Source organism: Mya arenaria, chromosome 12 (assembly GCF_026914265.1).
Source record: "Mya arenaria isolate MELC-2E11 chromosome 12, ASM2691426v1".
Taxonomy (NCBI): domain Eukaryota; kingdom Metazoa; phylum Mollusca; class Bivalvia; order Myida; family Myidae; genus Mya; species Mya arenaria.
Genome location: NC_069133.1, coordinates 69,431,194 through 69,449,370, shown reverse-complemented (window position 1 = coordinate 69,449,370; position 18,177 = coordinate 69,431,194). Strand labels below are relative to the sequence as shown.

At 35.1% G+C, this 18,177-nt stretch overlaps 1 protein-coding gene across 1 annotated transcript; it reads right to left on the bottom strand.

Annotated features, from left to right (window-relative positions):
• Positions 1–396: 396 nt before the first annotated feature.
• Positions 397–6,182, bottom strand: LOC128212352 (neurogenic locus notch homolog protein 2-like). The gene is made up of 5 exons (XM_052917758.1): positions 6,136–6,182; positions 2,131–2,249; positions 1,214–1,396; positions 761–860; positions 397–515 (listed from the first exon to the last, which is right to left on the bottom strand). The coding sequence occupies exons 1-5, from the start codon at positions 6,150–6,152 to the stop codon at positions 398–400; spliced, it is 537 nt and encodes a 178-aa protein (XP_052773718.1). The 5' UTR covers positions 6,153–6,182; the 3' UTR covers position 397.
• Positions 6,183–18,177: the final 11,995 nt, after the last annotated feature.

Below are 18,177 nucleotides of genomic sequence, written 5' to 3'. Positions count from 1 at the left end.
ATGAGTTCATGTTGAGATTTGACTGAAGTCTTTCTATTGACTAATGCAGTTAACAGTCCAATAGAAGAACTCAGATTCTTCTCTAATTTAAGTTGAATTAAGTTAGTTATTGGATACGCTCCCAGGTCCCATTCACAAATGTGAAGAAAGTGAGGATAACATTGATTTCATTGCAAAATAACAAACTGTCATTGCTCAAGCAAGAAAATGTAGTGGCGAAAGTTTTAAATCACTTGTATTGAAGTTTCAAACACGCGCAAGGTACTTTATATTGTGTTTTCCGAGACAATAAAATATGGAAAATAAAGATGAACTCATTATTGCAGTGTTTTATTTAATTATCTGATTAACTGTGTTTGTGTCACATTTATGCAAATGTTTGCATTTCATTGCTGCATCACAGGTACGGCAGGTCTCCGTAGCCAGATGGCGTTTTATTGGAATAAAGTTTACGTTGAAACCGGCCATTTTGGTCCATCGTCCACATCGTTCTATTCGGGGAAATTGTCCGTTGCCTGAAGAAGTATTTTAGGAAAAAGATACATCAAATTAATTCAACATGCAACTGGCACAGAGGTTGTGCTTTTCGTTTTACCTTCTTTCCAGCCATACAGTTATTATTACTTATAAATATGTACAGTAAAATATATTTTTTATTATTTTGAATTTAAACAGTAGTAATTACAGGTACTATGTATTTAGTCCACCATTCATTTGCTCATTATCAAACATATATGTTGTGCAAATTAACGTTGATTACTTTTTATTCTTGCATGCACACCAAACAGACACGAGCAATAGTATAATCAAGAACATCAGCAGTCCACAACTTCCGTACAGCAACATACGGTCAGCAATACCTGAAATAGATAAATTTTGTCTCAATCTGTATATCTGTTATCAAATAAAGACGCTATGTGTAATAACAACATTACGTATGCATCATTTCGCATCTTAAATGCTGTATCATTTTGATGGCATGTACACACGAAGTGAAAATTGTAATGATTAATCGTCGATTGGACGAACGTTATCGCCATGCAATGGTCATTAAAGGCAACACATTAGCCTAATTGGAACTTACATAAGCTCGAAGCATGAAGAAAAGAACGTATTCAAGTTACATTATATATGCACTAATTGGGGCATAAATATTAAGTATTTTGTAGAATTACGTGTTAATTGATATTTATTATATATACATTGGTCTTACCTGGAACTAATGAGTCGGTATCTGTCGGAACATAAGACGAGCAATCGTTGCCCGTCCAATTCTTGGTACAAATACAGCGGCCATCAACGCATGTACCACCATTTTTGCAAGCACGTACGGTACAGTTATAAGTTGAACAGTTGGCTCCTCCCCAGCCAGAAAGGCAAACACACGCGTATGAGCCTATACATGTGAATGGAACGAAAGAAACGAGTTGTGATATACAGTCCGTGACATGGGCTAGTTTATAATGTGTAGGTAATTAATGACGTTTTTGTTGGTACCAAATTAGTTGTATGTAGTTTTGGTTTCAAGGGTTTCGGCGGTTTGGAAACCTGTTTCGAAAGATTTGCTTGAATTTACTAATGCACGATGTTGTGTGCAGCTTCAACAACATGATGGAGCTTCTGCATGTAGCCATGAAAAACTGAAAATGGAAACAATGAAACTGCAGGTGGTCGTTTGCCTGTTTTAACTGAATGGTGTTTCATTACACGTGTTGGATCACTGTCCGCCATGTTGTTTTTCAAGGTGAGCTAGTCTTCAGATGAAACGAACCGACAAAACCGCATCCAGAGAGGGTTTCGATAGTTTCAAAAACCAGTTTCGGTTTTCTTGAAACAAATGATAAAACTGGTTTTCTTTTTAGTTGAAACTGTTACAAGAAATATATGGTTCGTGAAACTAATATAAACAAAATATCAAACAAAAACCAGTTTATTACCAACAAAAACGCCCTAACGTGATTTAAGGATGAAACGAGTGTCTTTATATAAACTACCAAAAGCAAATTGTTGTAAGCTACATATATAAAAGTATTTGCCTACAGGTTTTCCATTCGTGGAAGCTGTACAAATTGAACATTTGTTTCATGCAATTAGTTATAAGAAAGAAATGGACCGACAGAGCCTTTTTACCTTCAGTGTTATTACAGATTCCTTTGTCGCTACATAGATCACCTTGCTGGCATTCGTCAATGTCAATGTCGCACACGCTCTTCTCAGAGATATGCGTCCATCCGCCGGCACATATGCATCTATAAAATACGACTGGAACATAAAAACGACTGCAAAATACTACTGGAGCATTTACACCTGGCAAAAAAGTATTTCGCCATGGCATGTAACTGAAATGTTGTGTATTTTTCAAGTCTTGTAATATATCTAATGAAAGGAGATTCCTAGCCAGTTAGCCTTAATAATTGAAATGATTTATTGTAAATGATATATTATTTTTGATTCCTCTGAAAAGCATGGGTTAATAAATGAAAGGCCACAAAAGAGCCAGCTCTTTGTTAATGTCAAAACAAAGTCCAATTCAAAGTACACGTAAGTTAAACTAATGACAATAAGTAGGTATAGCATTAATCATTTGACAACGATAATAGCCTAATGTTAAGAATTTAATAAATGAAGGCGTTTGGACACCTAGCTTTACAAAACTACGATTATTTACACAACTTTTGATTTCAAAATATCTTTCCGTTGGTAAATAGCCATGGCAATACAAAGTCAATCGTTTGAATGCTGAATTAAACGACGAAGAGCAAGCGCTTGTGTCCGGTCTGACAATGGTTGATCATGGGGATTGTGTGTTATCGGCACCTACTAACAGGCAGTTGCTTTCTCTGGTAGTTCTTGAACCACACATTTTTAACAAAGCTGTCCACTGTATTTTTTTTTTTTTTTAAAATGAGCAATTATGTCTTGATTGAGTTGTGCATTATGTTGCTTGCAGCACTATACACATGCACAATATGACTGGAACACGATATTACTGAAACATATACACATGAACAATATGACTGGAACACGATATAACTGAAACATATACACATGCACAATATGACTGGAACACGATATAACTGAAACATATACACATGCACAATATGACTGGAACACGATATAACTTAAACATATACACATGCACAATATGACTGGAACACGATATGACTGAAACATATACACATGCACAATATGACTGGAACACGATATAACTGAAACATATACACATGAACAATATGACTGGAACACGATATAACTGAAACATATACACATGAACAATATGACTGGAACACGATATGACTGAAACATATACACATGCACAATATGACTGGAACACGATAGAACTGAACCATATACACATGAACAATATGACTGGAACACGATAGAACTGAACCATATACACATGAACAATATGACTGGAACACGATATAACTGAAACATATACACATGAACAATATGACTGGAACACGATATGACTGAAACATATACACATGAACAATATGACTGGAACACGATATGACTGAAACATATACACATGGACAATATGACTGGAACACGATATAACTGAAACATATACACATGAACAATATGACTGGAACACGATATAACTGAAACATATACACATGAACAATATGACTGGAACACAATATAACTGAAACATATACACATGCACAATATGACTGGAACACGATATAACTTAAACATATACACATGCACAATATGACTGGAACACGATATGACTGAAACATATACACATGCACAATATGACTGGAACACGATATAACTGAAACATATACACATGCACAATATGACTGGAACACGATATAACTGAAACATATACACATGAACAATATGACTGGAACACGATATAACTGAAACATATACACATGCACAATATGACTGGAACACGATATAACTGAAACATATACACATGCACAATATGACTGGAACACGATATAACTGAAACATATACACATGCACAATATGACTGGAACACGATATAACTGAAACATATACACATGCACAATATGACTGGAACACGATATAACTGAAACATATACACATGCACAATATGACTGGAACACGATATAACTGAAACATATACACATGCACAATATGACTGGAACACGATATAACTGAAACATATACACATGAACAAGAGCATTGGAACATAATTGCGACCACAATAGGACTGGAACCTATATACATCTGCACAAAAGGACAGGAATATTTAGATCTGCACAATATGACTGGAGCAGAAATATCTGCAAAACAGGACTTGACCTTATACATCTGCACAAAAGGACAGGAACATTGACATCTGCACGATATGACTGAAGGATATTCATATGTACAATAGGCCTGGGGCATATTCATCTGTACAATAGGACTGGGCATTTTCAGCTGTACAATAGGACTGGGGCATTTTCACCTGTATAATAGGACTGGGACATATTCATCTGTACAATAGGACTGGAGCATATTCATCTATACAATAGGACTGGGATATATTCATCCGCACGATATGATTGGGCATATTCATCTGTACAATAGGACTGGATCATATCCATCTGTACTATAGGACTGGGGCATTTTCATCTATACAATAGGACTGGAGCATATTCATCTGTACAATAGGACTGGGACGTATTATTTAAACTATAGGACTGGGCATAATCATCTGTACAATAGGACTAGGGCATATTCATCTGTACAAGAGGACTGGAGCATATTCATCTGTACTATAGGACTAGGGCATATTCATCTGTATTATGGGACTGGGGCATTTTCATCTTTACTATAGGACTGGGGCATATTCATCTGCACAATAGGACTGGAAGACATATACATCTGCACAATCCGCACATGGAGACTGGAACATAACTTTATGGCTGCACAATAGAACAAGGGCATACACATCTGCACAATACGTCTGGAACATAATTATACATATGCACAATACAACTGGAAATATAGTAACGGAACATATACATCTGACACTGAGATATATACATCTGCACAAAAGGACTGAAGCACAAAAGTCACATGTGCCCCACAGTTACTTGGTATTTGGACTGCAGTTTTGGCCAGTCGAGCTACTTGATTCGAGCAATTTGGTCCCAAGGGTGATCTCTTGGACTGAGAATCATAAAAAAAATGTGTTTTAGTACACTATGATACACATTAAAAACAAATAATCTACTTTTGGTCGTTTATTTTTATATATTAAATATCTTAAAATTTCATACAAATTTCATACAATCTTTATCATTCACAAGTTATGAAGGTTAGCAGATTTCGGATTGAGACATATGTATGGAAAAGAGCTCAGATCTACAAGATTTTTTCGATAAAACAACTGTATACGCTGCATGCATGTTCAGAAGGAAATTATCTCCAAGGTGCAATCGCTCAACAAGCACAAACTAGATGCTTATTCGCAATTTTCTTTAATAACTCTGCCAAGAATACTGTTTATTTTCCGACTCACAGATCTTCGCCAGTACTTTTGAATATGCAGAAGGGCTGAACCCGGCATGCACTGTTTGGCTCTACGCGCGGACGGGTACCAGTCACGAGGTAAACATATCACCGGTTCCCGTTCGCGCGTAAAGTTGAAAAGCGCCTGCCGGGTCCGGCCGGTGTGCATGGTCAAAATTACTGGCGAAGATCTGTGAGTCGGTAAATAAACAGTATTCTTGGCAGAGTTAATAAAAAAAATGCGAAAACGCTACTAGTTTGTGCTTGTTGAGCGATTGCACCTTGGAGATAATTTTCGTTTTAACATGCATGCGACGTAAACATTTGTTTTATTGAAAAAATCTTGTAGATCTGAGCTCGTTTCCATACATATGTATCAATCCAAAATCTGCTAACCTTCATAACTTGTGAATGATAAAGATTGTATGCAATTTAAAAATATTTAATATGTAAAAATAAACGACTTAAACTGGGTTATTTGTTTATTATGTGTATCATAGAGTACTAAAACACATTTTTATGATTCTCAGTCCAAGAGATCACCTTAGGGACCAATCGCTCGAATCAGGTAGCTCGACTGGCCAAAAATGCAGTCCAAATACCAAGTAACTGTGATCCAATTACCTATAATCATCGACACCCACTGTCTCCGCGTACCCGTGTTGTCCACACATGCTATCCTGACATCGGGACCCCGCATAGCCCGGGACGCATCTCGTATCAGAGCTCACACTCGGGTAGCAATGGGAATTGTCCTTCCACCCTTGCAGGCAACTGCAGCTATAATGGTAACATGTTAATTCGAAGAGTGGTATTTTCTACGTTTGATCGCCAGAATTAATGTATTAGCTATTGTTCTTAACCCCGTTGAGTACGACAAAAGTCTAGGTTCGATTGCCAGACTCTTAAATGATAGCTTCGTCATCCACAACCCGAGTTATTGAGATTATACACGAGCGGTTTAGCGCAAGTGTATGCTTTTAATCACGACGGTTGCAAGTGACGATACTGTGTTGTACAACGTTGTTAGGGAAACCGTTTCATAAACAGCATTCGGTGTATTATAGTGAATAACGTTGCAATTTATTCGATCGATAGTTATTGAACTCCTTCGCCCGTTATCTTTATTACTATTCTCATTCGCCACATGGCGTAATGAGAGACACTAAACGAGGCAGACTCCAAATACATCAAAACATATTATGCATAAAATGAAATTGGGGGTTACCCGCTTGGAACGGGTCATGTGATTCGAACTAGCTGTGCATATGGGTCTGCATATATCTCTTTGATATATATTAACTTATTTAGTATATGTGAAAAGAAATATCGTTATGATAAACATTAAATAAAACTATATGAAAAGAAGTGCCTTGGATACTTAATGACAAGATATTATGGAGACGTAAAGCGGGTACCCGATAGCTCACAAGCCGTCGTCAACGTCTGGGGCAATTATTCTTCCCACTGGGGCAATTATAAAGTATAAACTAAAAGCCATTGTCAACCATTTATTATTATTTAATTTTTCTTTGTTTACGTGTAACTTCCTATGAAGTTATTGCATATTCCCCGGTGTCCGCACGGGTCGTGGAAATGTGACTCACACTCGTCCAAATCAACACATTGGTTATTGGTTTCGTCTTCGAACTTGTAACCCTGTCGTTAAAAGCGCAAGCTGTGTATTCATATCCCAACACAATATGCATCGTCTCTTATTACCAATTACCATAAGGTATACACACATACAATCTTTAGATTTAGTAGACAATTGTTTACTATGTGGATAGCCTATTTCGACATGAACAAGCGAAGTAGTCAAACAAGGCTTATTTTGACGCAAAGCATAAAAAACGCCGCGAATGTTTTTGTAAATATGACTGAAAGGAAGCAGATGCAGTTCACCCGCATCACAAGTTTGACGTACCTTGATACATTAGCATTCTTCAGTTATTAAACGAAATCGGATTTTCAGCTTAATATTTATGCGAAAAGCTACAGAATCAAGCCCAGTAGCAAAAAGTTTAAACATAAACCCGGAATATTTATATCCACGGTTTAAATAAAATCCAAGTAATTCATTGAGTCTATCTGCCCAACTACCTGCTGGAAACATTTTAATTTAAGGAATTTTCTTTAAAACATCACCATAAAAATCGGAATTAGCAATACTATTAGCAATCAGCAATTTAAGACTACTATTGTACTTTGATATGAGATTATAATAACCATTAACAAATTTTGAGAAAGTTTTCCTAAATTTATAATATCTGAAACCCTGTTTTAGAAGTATTTCTGTCATAAGTTTACGTAAACACAGGATTATCTAAACTTAGAATATCATCAAAATACATGGGGTTATGGTCCCGTTTGAGGAACCTGTACGAAATTCGTGATCTCTATGCCAAAGCGTTTTTAAATTATTGATAGAGAAATGTGTATTTTGAGCTTACAGTCACAACGACCAATAGTGTTCATCTGTTTGGCATGATGAACCTGCCTACAAAGTTTGAGGTCCTTGGGTAATTTAGCGTTCTTCAGATTTTGATCGGAAACCGATGTTCAGCTTAAAGGCCTTGTTTAAGCTTTCTATATTGCCCCCCCCCCCCCCTCAATCCGTACAATTTCTGTGTATTGATCTTTATCTTAATTGCCTTGTGCTGTCTCATCAGATCCCCGATCTGAGTATCCAGCTGTGTAGTTTTGGAGGTTTTATAGAAATAGACAATACATCTAGTCTTTTAGTTGGTGTTGTTTTTCAAATAATAATAATAATAATAATAATAATAATAATAATAATAATAATAATAATTATTATTATTATTGTTATTATTATTATTATTATTATTATTATTATTATTATTATTATTATTATTTGAAAAACAACAAGTTATTATTATTATTATTATTATTATTATTATTATTATTATTATTATTATTATTACAATGCCTTAGAATAAACATTAGAGTAATGATATATATAATAACAAGGATGCTTCTCAATCGGGACATAAGAATGGTGACAATTTAAAATGGTTCCAAATATATGTGTTATATAACTATTATAACTATATAAACACGTGTCCCTGTTGTTTGTTTATTAACTATTTCCAATAGCTTTAATTAATAAATACACTAGCCTATGCATATCGTTTAGATGTATTAGTGAGACAATGAAATTATCTTGTTTAAAAATGGCAGCTCTAAATGACCCTGAGTCAATAAACAAATACACGGGAATGGCCCCTACTGTGACACCTGTGCAATAAACAGTTGAGGCACAGCGGGGGTTTATCATGCCCAACATTCCATAAACTAGGCCTTTAAGGTCACCACCAGCTTGACCTTTGATCCACTGACCACAAAATTAGTATAGGTAATCTGCTGGTCATGACCTAGCATACTACCAAGTTTGAGGCAAACTACCCTGAGGAGGAGCATTCTTCAGATATTGAATATAAACTCCAAGTTTAATAGAGTTTAATGATGTTTATTATCAAACAATGAGCATTTATGATATTTTAAAATGATTTCAAATTACTGTATACTCAACAATTAGCAAGAATTCATGCAATGGTCTGAATATAAGCAAACTGTACTGTATCCAGAGGAATGTTAGAAGTACAACGTAGAAGTACCGTATTACTGAGGCATCTTAAGTATATTTTAAATATTTTCAATTAAGTATATTTTTCTTTATATATTTCCAAAATCATATTAGAACAAGTTGTTCTAACTGTTCAGCATAAAAATAATAGTAATATTCTTTACCTTTATGACATTTTTTTCCCATGTATTAAAAATCAGATTATTTTAAATCAGTAAAACATCCTCCGAAACTTTTTCCAGAGCTTTGATGAATCGGGTATTTAGGTACGTAAACCAAGGTATAAAACCCATAGCCTACGAATGGAGTTTGGGGATAAGTTATTGAATATTCAATGTGTCGAATTGTTTGTAAAAACGGAATTAGGCCTTAAGAGTGCTTTATTTTGGTATCTCAATGTTCCTTTAAACACTTTAAACAATTGTTTGTTCATTAAAAAATTATCAAACATATTTAAAGTTTTATTTTACAATAATAATGTAAGCTGGTCCATTTTGATCACGTGAGCCGCAATGGAACAACCAAACTGATGTCGCGTTTCTATAAAAATATAAACCCTGTTTAGAGGCACGAGGTAATGGCCTTAACGACACTGAACTAGAGACACACACGTACAAACCCTTCAAACAGACCACACACGAATCAAAATACGCTTACCTATAAATTATGTGATTACCGCATTGAAACGGTCTGTGAATGTCTAGTTCACTGGAACACGAGTCAATTTGGGGTTTATACTAGTATTAGTTTATATGGCTGCAACCTCACACTTGTCTCAACATCTACCAATAATTACACAAAAATAAGCCTCATCAGAGCTAGTTTCAACTTGTACACAATGAACTAACATATAATCTGATAAAGAAATATCTAGTACTGAACGACCGAACTCACAAGGCCCAAAAATATATATAAAAAAAATAAGCATGCATGCGGCTATACGATCATGGTAAACTGGTGAAAAGCATCAAGTGAACAGAAAAAATTCTATGAAAATATATGTCACTTGATAGGATTATTCATTTAAGTACCAGATAAGACGTTGCGATTTGGAAATGACAAATTTGATATGTTGAAGAAATCTCAAACAGACAAAAACTTTAAGTCGCTAATTTTAATACACGAGCATTTTCCATAATCAAGACTTTAGACAGCTAACCCGTTGACACGTGCATTTTCCGTACCACGTCCTACACATTCCTGTAAGCAAACATGGCTTCCCTTCACACAGCTCTTTCTCTGCTGCAACTCCGAAACCCTACCAAGAAATTAGAAATGTTTAACAGTTATTATTAAGTATATTCTTACATGAGTACAAAAAGGCACTGGTCACGTGCCATGGTTACCCGTTTTTATGATTTCTTGATATTTCGGAATCTTTTTATGAAAGGTTTTTGACTCGATATTTTATTCTACTTTAACTGCTAAATTATGAAACGACAAGTTGATATTTGCGCGATAATTATCCAGTTTTTAACTTTTTTTTGGAAAATTTAAACGGCAAAAAGTTGAAATTTATGGCTTAAAGCTGCACTCTCACAGATTCACCGTTTTTACAACTTTTTGTGTTGGAATGCGCCAGATTTGCGTAATTATCTGCGAACCAGTGATACAAGACTGCTGACAAAAGATCAAATCGCAGATTTTCATATTTCCGTTTGAAAATTAATGTTTTATGGGTAAAACCGTTTTAGAAAAATGCATAAAACATCTTTTTTAACTTAAATTTGAAGATCTGCGATTTTATCTTTTGTCAGCAGTCTTATACCACTGGTTTCCATGTATGTTCGCATGAATTGGCTCGTTCCAAGATTTTTTTTAAAAAGTTGTCAAAACGTTCAATCTGTGAGAGTGCAGCTTTAATATAATTTGCCGCATTTCTGTTAAGTCGATAAGTCGAAGACGGAAACAGGATTCTGTATTTGTAATTTCCCAAAAAAAGATTTGTTTTAGGTGTTCATAATAAGTTTTGGTCAAACTGGGACTAGCGTCATTTTCAATTCTTTACTTATCCGATTTCAAACATTTTTATGACAAATATTGAGGTTTTTTATCTTCTAAGCAATAAGTCGGCACCAACTAAATGGCTTAGAATACAAAAAATAAACAATAACTATTACACAGTGATTTTGTTTGTAAGTGGTAAAAGACGAACTGTCCTAGTTAAATGAACAACGTCACAACAATAATATATAATGTATTTCATGTATTTTTTTTTCAAACAAAGTAAAAGTGATTTATATATTGCTTTCCTTTGTAATGCGCTGGTATTTTGGAATGAATAGGCGTCTCAGATGCGTTAAAACACAAAATATCAACTCAACTACAAACATGTGATTGCTGATCTTTAAAAACACACCAAAAAAGCAGAAATTTTACCTTTATATGGGTGGAAATTATCAGCTCTATTATTATAATAGCAAAGAAAATATAATGGCTGGCCTCCATTGACGTATCATGCATAAACTGTATCCAGACTCACAAATGATTACATATAAGGCGAAAATACTAGTAAGACAGGGACAGATTTCGGAGGCTAAAGTATACCTATCAAACTTTAATCTATGTAAGCCTTTTATCTATTATATTGATTTTCATTAATAGGGCATCAGTAAGATTAGCATCCAATTATGAAGAGCATTAAGTACGTATGTTTTAAGCAAGGTCACGTATGATTTTAGCATTAGGATTGTTAGGATTGTGCACGTTTTTAGACTCAATACGGATTATTATATCAATCGGTTATTCATAGTTGGATTGAATGATCGATTGCCAATTTGATATTACTTTTCTAATAACGTGAGAGACAATCTATCTTGGTTCTTCTTGTCCTTTGATTTGCTATTCTTCTGTTTGAACATACAGTATTGGGAATACATCGCTTGAAGTAAAATATCTCATATCATATCCTTTAAGACTTCTTCGCAAATATTAAGGTAGAAGCAAGTTTTCTTTAAATTTTGTTGAAATTGAGTTATTTACTACTTTATACTAATTTTTATGAATAAACATTAAAACAGCACCAGGTATGTACTAAGCATAAGATAATTTTGTTACTATACAGTCGAAACAGAATTTTGTTACTAAACAGTCGAAACCTGTGGCTCGAACTCGCTGGACTCGATTTCCTCGTTGGCTCAAACTGGATGTAAAGGACAGATTTCTTTATACTGAAGGTAAGAACTCCCGCCTGGCTCGATTTTTTCGAGGCTCGATGTATTTTCGCAGGTCCATAGGAGTTCGAGACCACGAAGCTCGACTGTAATCCTAAAATAATTCAGTATTTAAACGCGTTTTCACCAAATTAGAGCATTTTCTTTCAATTATTTTATCCTTCAAATATTTATGAACAATGGAGCTCGAATTTGAACTGTACAGTTGTTGATGTTTTAGCTGTCTTACAATTATTTTGTTCATATTTCACATGACATTATTTTGTTTGATGTCTGACAATGTGAAACGCGAACAAAGCCCTTTACATGTGACTATTGTAATAACATATTTCATTATGTTATTATTTCATAAACATTTCAAAACATGATAATTTGGTAAGAACAATGTGCAGTAATGAACCGTGCAAGTATTTACCTGTAAGCTTCAATGCAATACGATTGGAAAATTACATTACAGAGATTAAGGGTTTAATTTAAAACATTACTCAGTAATGAACCGTGCAAGTATTTACCTGTAAGCTTCAATGCAATACGATTGGAAAATTACATTACAGAGATTAAGGGTTTAATTTAAAATATTACTCAAAATATACATGGTATTATTCTTCAAGTATATATATATTGTAGCAAGACGAACACAGATTAAACAGGAAAGATTCAATACAGTGCTCAAAAAATGTTTTTAATGATTTCGCCACAGATTATGTTTTCATGGAGTTCAATTGCCAACATTACAACTGAGTAGGGTAAGTTGCATCGCTATTTCGGTACGTTATCTCACCAGAATATGTTAAAACCTTGTAGCTTTTGAGACATGTGATTTTAATCTCAGATATGAAAACTGTGTATATGTGTCATCAGTAAGAACAACTAAAAATGAGGAGTACACTTTCCAGACAGGTATGGAACAGCCCCACAAACGAAATAAGGTGCTCTCAAAACTACCTGGAATTTATAAGGATGATCGGCACCAGGACAGGTTCTTCTTGTAAATGCTAAATGTGCAATTAATATTTTATAACTTAAAAAATAAGAAGAAATCGAGAATTATAAGGGGTTTCACTGATTATCTTGTAATCTTCGTCTCCACGGAAAACGAGTTTTGTTTTCAGTGAGATGGCCTACACCCACTGGACAAGATGTTGCAATCAGACAGTGAGATGGCCTACACCCACTGGACAAGATATTGCAATCAGACAGTGAGATGGCCTACACCCACTGGACAAGATGTTGCAATCAGACAGTGAGATGGCCTACACCCACTGGACAAGATGTTGCAATCAGACAGTGAGATGGCCTACACCCACTGAACAAGATGTTGCAATCAGACAGTGAGATGGCCTACACCCACTGTACAAGATGTTGCAATCAGACAGTGAGATGGCCTACATCCACTGGACAAGATGTTGCAATCACATTCCAGAAACTATTTCAGCGAGCTTTTTGAATATGAATAAATATTTTCAAATTAAAAAAAAAATAAGTGCTAATATTTATATATGATTGTTTAGAATTAATATATCATTAACAGCTGTAGTACACAAACGACTACTTCTTTCGGCATGTATTTGTTAAGGATTTACAACTTGGCAGTTTCAATTAACATTCTGACACAGTGGTAAGTGCGGATATTGTCAGGACCATGGCTGGGCAGAGCTTTGGATGGTTACCTGTAGATAGGGATTGACCCAATCATAGGAGCAATCATGCCTTCTGTTTCTGATTAAATCAACACAATCCAGTAGTATTTAAATTACATGATAAATTAAGTACCTCCTCTAAGCAATACTTTCCAAAGACTTTTTCTAGCTAGTTAAATTAATTATAACATTTTTACCAACAACACAAACTTGCCGTTTCACTCCTACGCACAAGGTACAGAAAGTAGAGAAATCGACTCTCTATGTGCTTATCAAAATTTGCTCTCCTAGCTCGTATTGGTCATTTTCGCGCTTGCCCTACTGCGTTTATACAGCATAAACGCAAGCAAAAATACGCCCAATACTTATATTTATATTAATATTTTGCAATGTTCACACAATGCATTACAAATGAAAAATGTTATTCTTAAACATGGAAACTACAAAGAAACTTCCAGAAAATTATACAGTGGGAAGACATGTTAACGTATGACTATACAACTGGAGCATTTTAGCGTATGACTATACAACTTAAGCATTTTAACGTACGACTATACAACTGGAGCATTTTAGCGTATGCTAATACAACTTAAGCATTTTAGCGTATGACTATACAACTGGAGCATTTTAGCGTATGACTATACAACTGGAGCATTTTAGCGTATGACTATACAACTGGAGCATTTTAGCGTATGACTATACAACTTAAGCATTTTAGCGTATGACTATACAACTGGAGCATTTTAGCGTATGACTATACAACTTAAGCATTTTAACGTATGACTATACAACTTAAGCATTTTAGCGTATGACTATACAACTGGAGCATTTTAGCGTATGACTATACAACTTAAGCATTTTAACGTATGACTATACAACTGGAGCATTTTAACGTATGACTATACAACTGGAGCATTTTAGCGTATGACTATACAACTGGAGCATTTTAGCGTATGACTATACAACTTAAGCATTTTAACGAATGACTATACATCCGGGGCATTTTAACGTATGACTATACATCCGGAGCATTTTAGCGTATGACTATACAACTGGAGCATTTTAGCGTATGACTATACAACTTAAGCATTTTAACGAATGACTATACATCCGGGGCATTTTAACGTATGACTATACATCCGTAACATTTTAACGTATGACTATACAACTAGAGCATGTTTACGTATAACAATACAACTGGAGCATGTTAATATATGACTTTACAACTAGAGTATTTTAACTATGACTATACACCTGTGGCATTTAGACGTATGACTATACAACTAGAGCATGTTTACATAAGATTATACAACTGGAGCGTGTTTATATGTGACTATACAACTAGATCATACTTACATATGACTATACAACTGGAGCATTTTAACGTATGACTATACAACTGGAGCATTTTAACGTATGACTATACAACTGGAGCATTTTAACGTATGACTATACAACTGGAGCATTTCAACGTATGACTATACAACTGGTGCATGTTTACATATGACTATACAACTGGAGCATTTCAACGTATGACTATACAACTGGTGCATGTTTACATATGACTATACAACTGGAGCATTTCAACGTATGACTATACAACTGGTGCATGTTTACATATGACTATACAACTGGAGCATTCTAACTTATGACTATACAACTGGAGCATTTTAACGTATGACTATACAACTGGAGCATGTTTACGAATAACAATACAACTGGAGCATGTTTACGTATGACTATACAACTGGAGCATTTTAACGTATGACTATACAACTGGAGCATTTTAACGTATGACTACACAACTGGAGCATCTTAACGTATGACTATACAACTGGAGCATTTTAACGTATGACTATACAACTGGAGCATTCTAACTTATGACTATACAACTTAAGCATTTTAACGTATGACTATACAACTGGAGCATTTTAACGTATGACTATACAACTGGAGCATTTTAACGTATGACTATACAACTGGAGCATTTTAACGTATGACAATACATCCGTATCATTTTAACGTATGACTATACAACTGGAGCATGTTTACGAATAAAAATACAACTGGAGCATGTTTACGTATGACTATACAACTGGAGCATGTTTACATATCACTATACCACTGGGGCATGTTTACATATCACTATTCAACTTGAGCATTTTAACGTATGACTATACAACTTGAGCATGTTTACATATGACTATACAACTGCAGGATGTTTACATATCACTATACAACTGGAGCATTTTAACGTGTGACTATACAACTGGAGCATTTTAACGAATGACTAAACAGCTTAAGCATTTTAACATATGACTATACATCCGGAGCATTTTAACGTATGACTTTACAACTGAAGCATTAAAACGTATGACTATACAACTAGAGCATGTTTTCATATGACTAAACATCCGGAGCATTTTAACGTATGACTATACAACTGGAGCATTTTAACGCATGACTCTACAACTGGAGCATGTTTACGTATTACTTTTCAACTGGAGCATTTTGACGTATGACTATATAACTGGAACATTTTTACGTATGACTATACAACCTAAACATTTTAACGTATGACTATACATCCGGAGTATTTTAACATATGACTATACAACTTGAGCATTTTAACGTATGACTATACATTTTAAGCATTTAAACGTATGACTATACATCCGGAGCATTTTAACGTATGACTATACAACTTAAGCATTTTAACATATGACTATACATCCGTAACATTTTAACGTATGACTATATACAACTGGAGCATGTTAACGTATAACAATACAACTGGAGCATGTTTACATATGACTATCATCTGCAGCATGTTAGCATATCACTATACAACTGCAGCATTTAATCGTATGACTATACAACTGGTGCATGTTTACATATGACTATACAACTTGAGCATTTAAACGTATGAGTATACAACTGGAGCATTTAAACATATGACTATACAAATGGGGCATCTTTACATATGACTACAACTGGAGCATGTTTACACATGACTTTACAACTGGAGCATGTTTACATATGACTATACAACTGAAGCATGTTTACTATGAATATTCACATGGACATTGTTTGATATGACACTACAACTTGAGCGTGTTTACACCTGACGATACAACTTGAGCGTGTTTACACATGACAATACAACTTCAGCGTGTTTACACATTCAACTGGAGCATGTTTACACATGAAAATACAGCTTGAGCATGTTTACACATGGCGATACAACTTGAGCCTGTTAACACATGACGATACAACTGGGACGTGTTTACGTATGAAAATACAAATGGAGCATGTTTAGATACGACACTACGACTTGAGCGTGTTTACACATGACAATATAACTGGTGCGTATTTACTTATGAGCATACAACTTGAGCATGTTTACACATGACACTACAACTTGAGCGTCGTTATACATGCCGATACAACTAGAGCGTGTTAACACATGACAATACAACTGGATCGTGTTTACACATGACAATTAAACTTAAGCGTGTTTACTCATGCCAATTTAACAGGAGCAAGTTTACACATGGCAATACAAATGGAGCATGTTTACACATGACACTGCAACTTGAGCATGTCCACAAATGACAATACAACTGGAGCATGTTTACACATGACAATACAACTTGAGCATGATTACACATGACAGTACAATTGGATCGTAATATTGTCCGGGTTTTTTCCCTACTTTGCATAGAGACCTACTTAACAAAAACGGCATTTCGGGTCGTGCAAAAGTGCTGACCAATTGCTGACCATTTATACCAAGGTCATTGTATCGTGCAGGTACCGATACTTTATAAAGGGGTTCTGCTTTGGAGAATAACACTGTCGGGTCATGAAACTATTGACTGCTGCTTCGCGAACCCACTTTAAACCGGTTTATGTTACTAAAACTTATCGAAAACAATTGTAAGAAGAGAGGATAGAACGGGGGGGGTGCTGTGGTAAGATTGTAGGGGATAGAAGAGGGCATGAATCGAGAGGGGAAGAAGTGAAGACAGAAGTGGGCGGTATAAGAGGTGACTTGATATTGGAGAGAAAAATGAATGATAGAAGAGGAGAGGGGGATAGTGGAAAGGAGAATATAAGAGGTTTGGGGATAGAAAGAAAGGTATGATAGATTGGAAGAGGGAGATAGAGCAAAGGTAAGATGAAGGGTGGGGAGGAAAAAATACAACATGCTGAGGAGACAACGGAGAAATAAGGTTGAGAGATGAGGCTAGGAGAAGAGGAAAAGAGTATTGGCGAA

Excerpts from the sequence above, each read along its gene's own strand:
- LOC128212352 (XM_052917758.1), bottom strand. Across the intron at positions 1,397-2,130 it reads AATCTGTAATAACACTGAAG|GCTCATACGCGTGTGTTTGC; the intron begins GTAAAAAGGCTC and ends TCACATGTATAG. Across the intron at positions 861-1,213 it reads TACCGACTCATTAGTTCCAG|GTATTGCTGACCGTATGTTG; the intron begins GTAAGACCAATG and ends TATCTATTTCAG.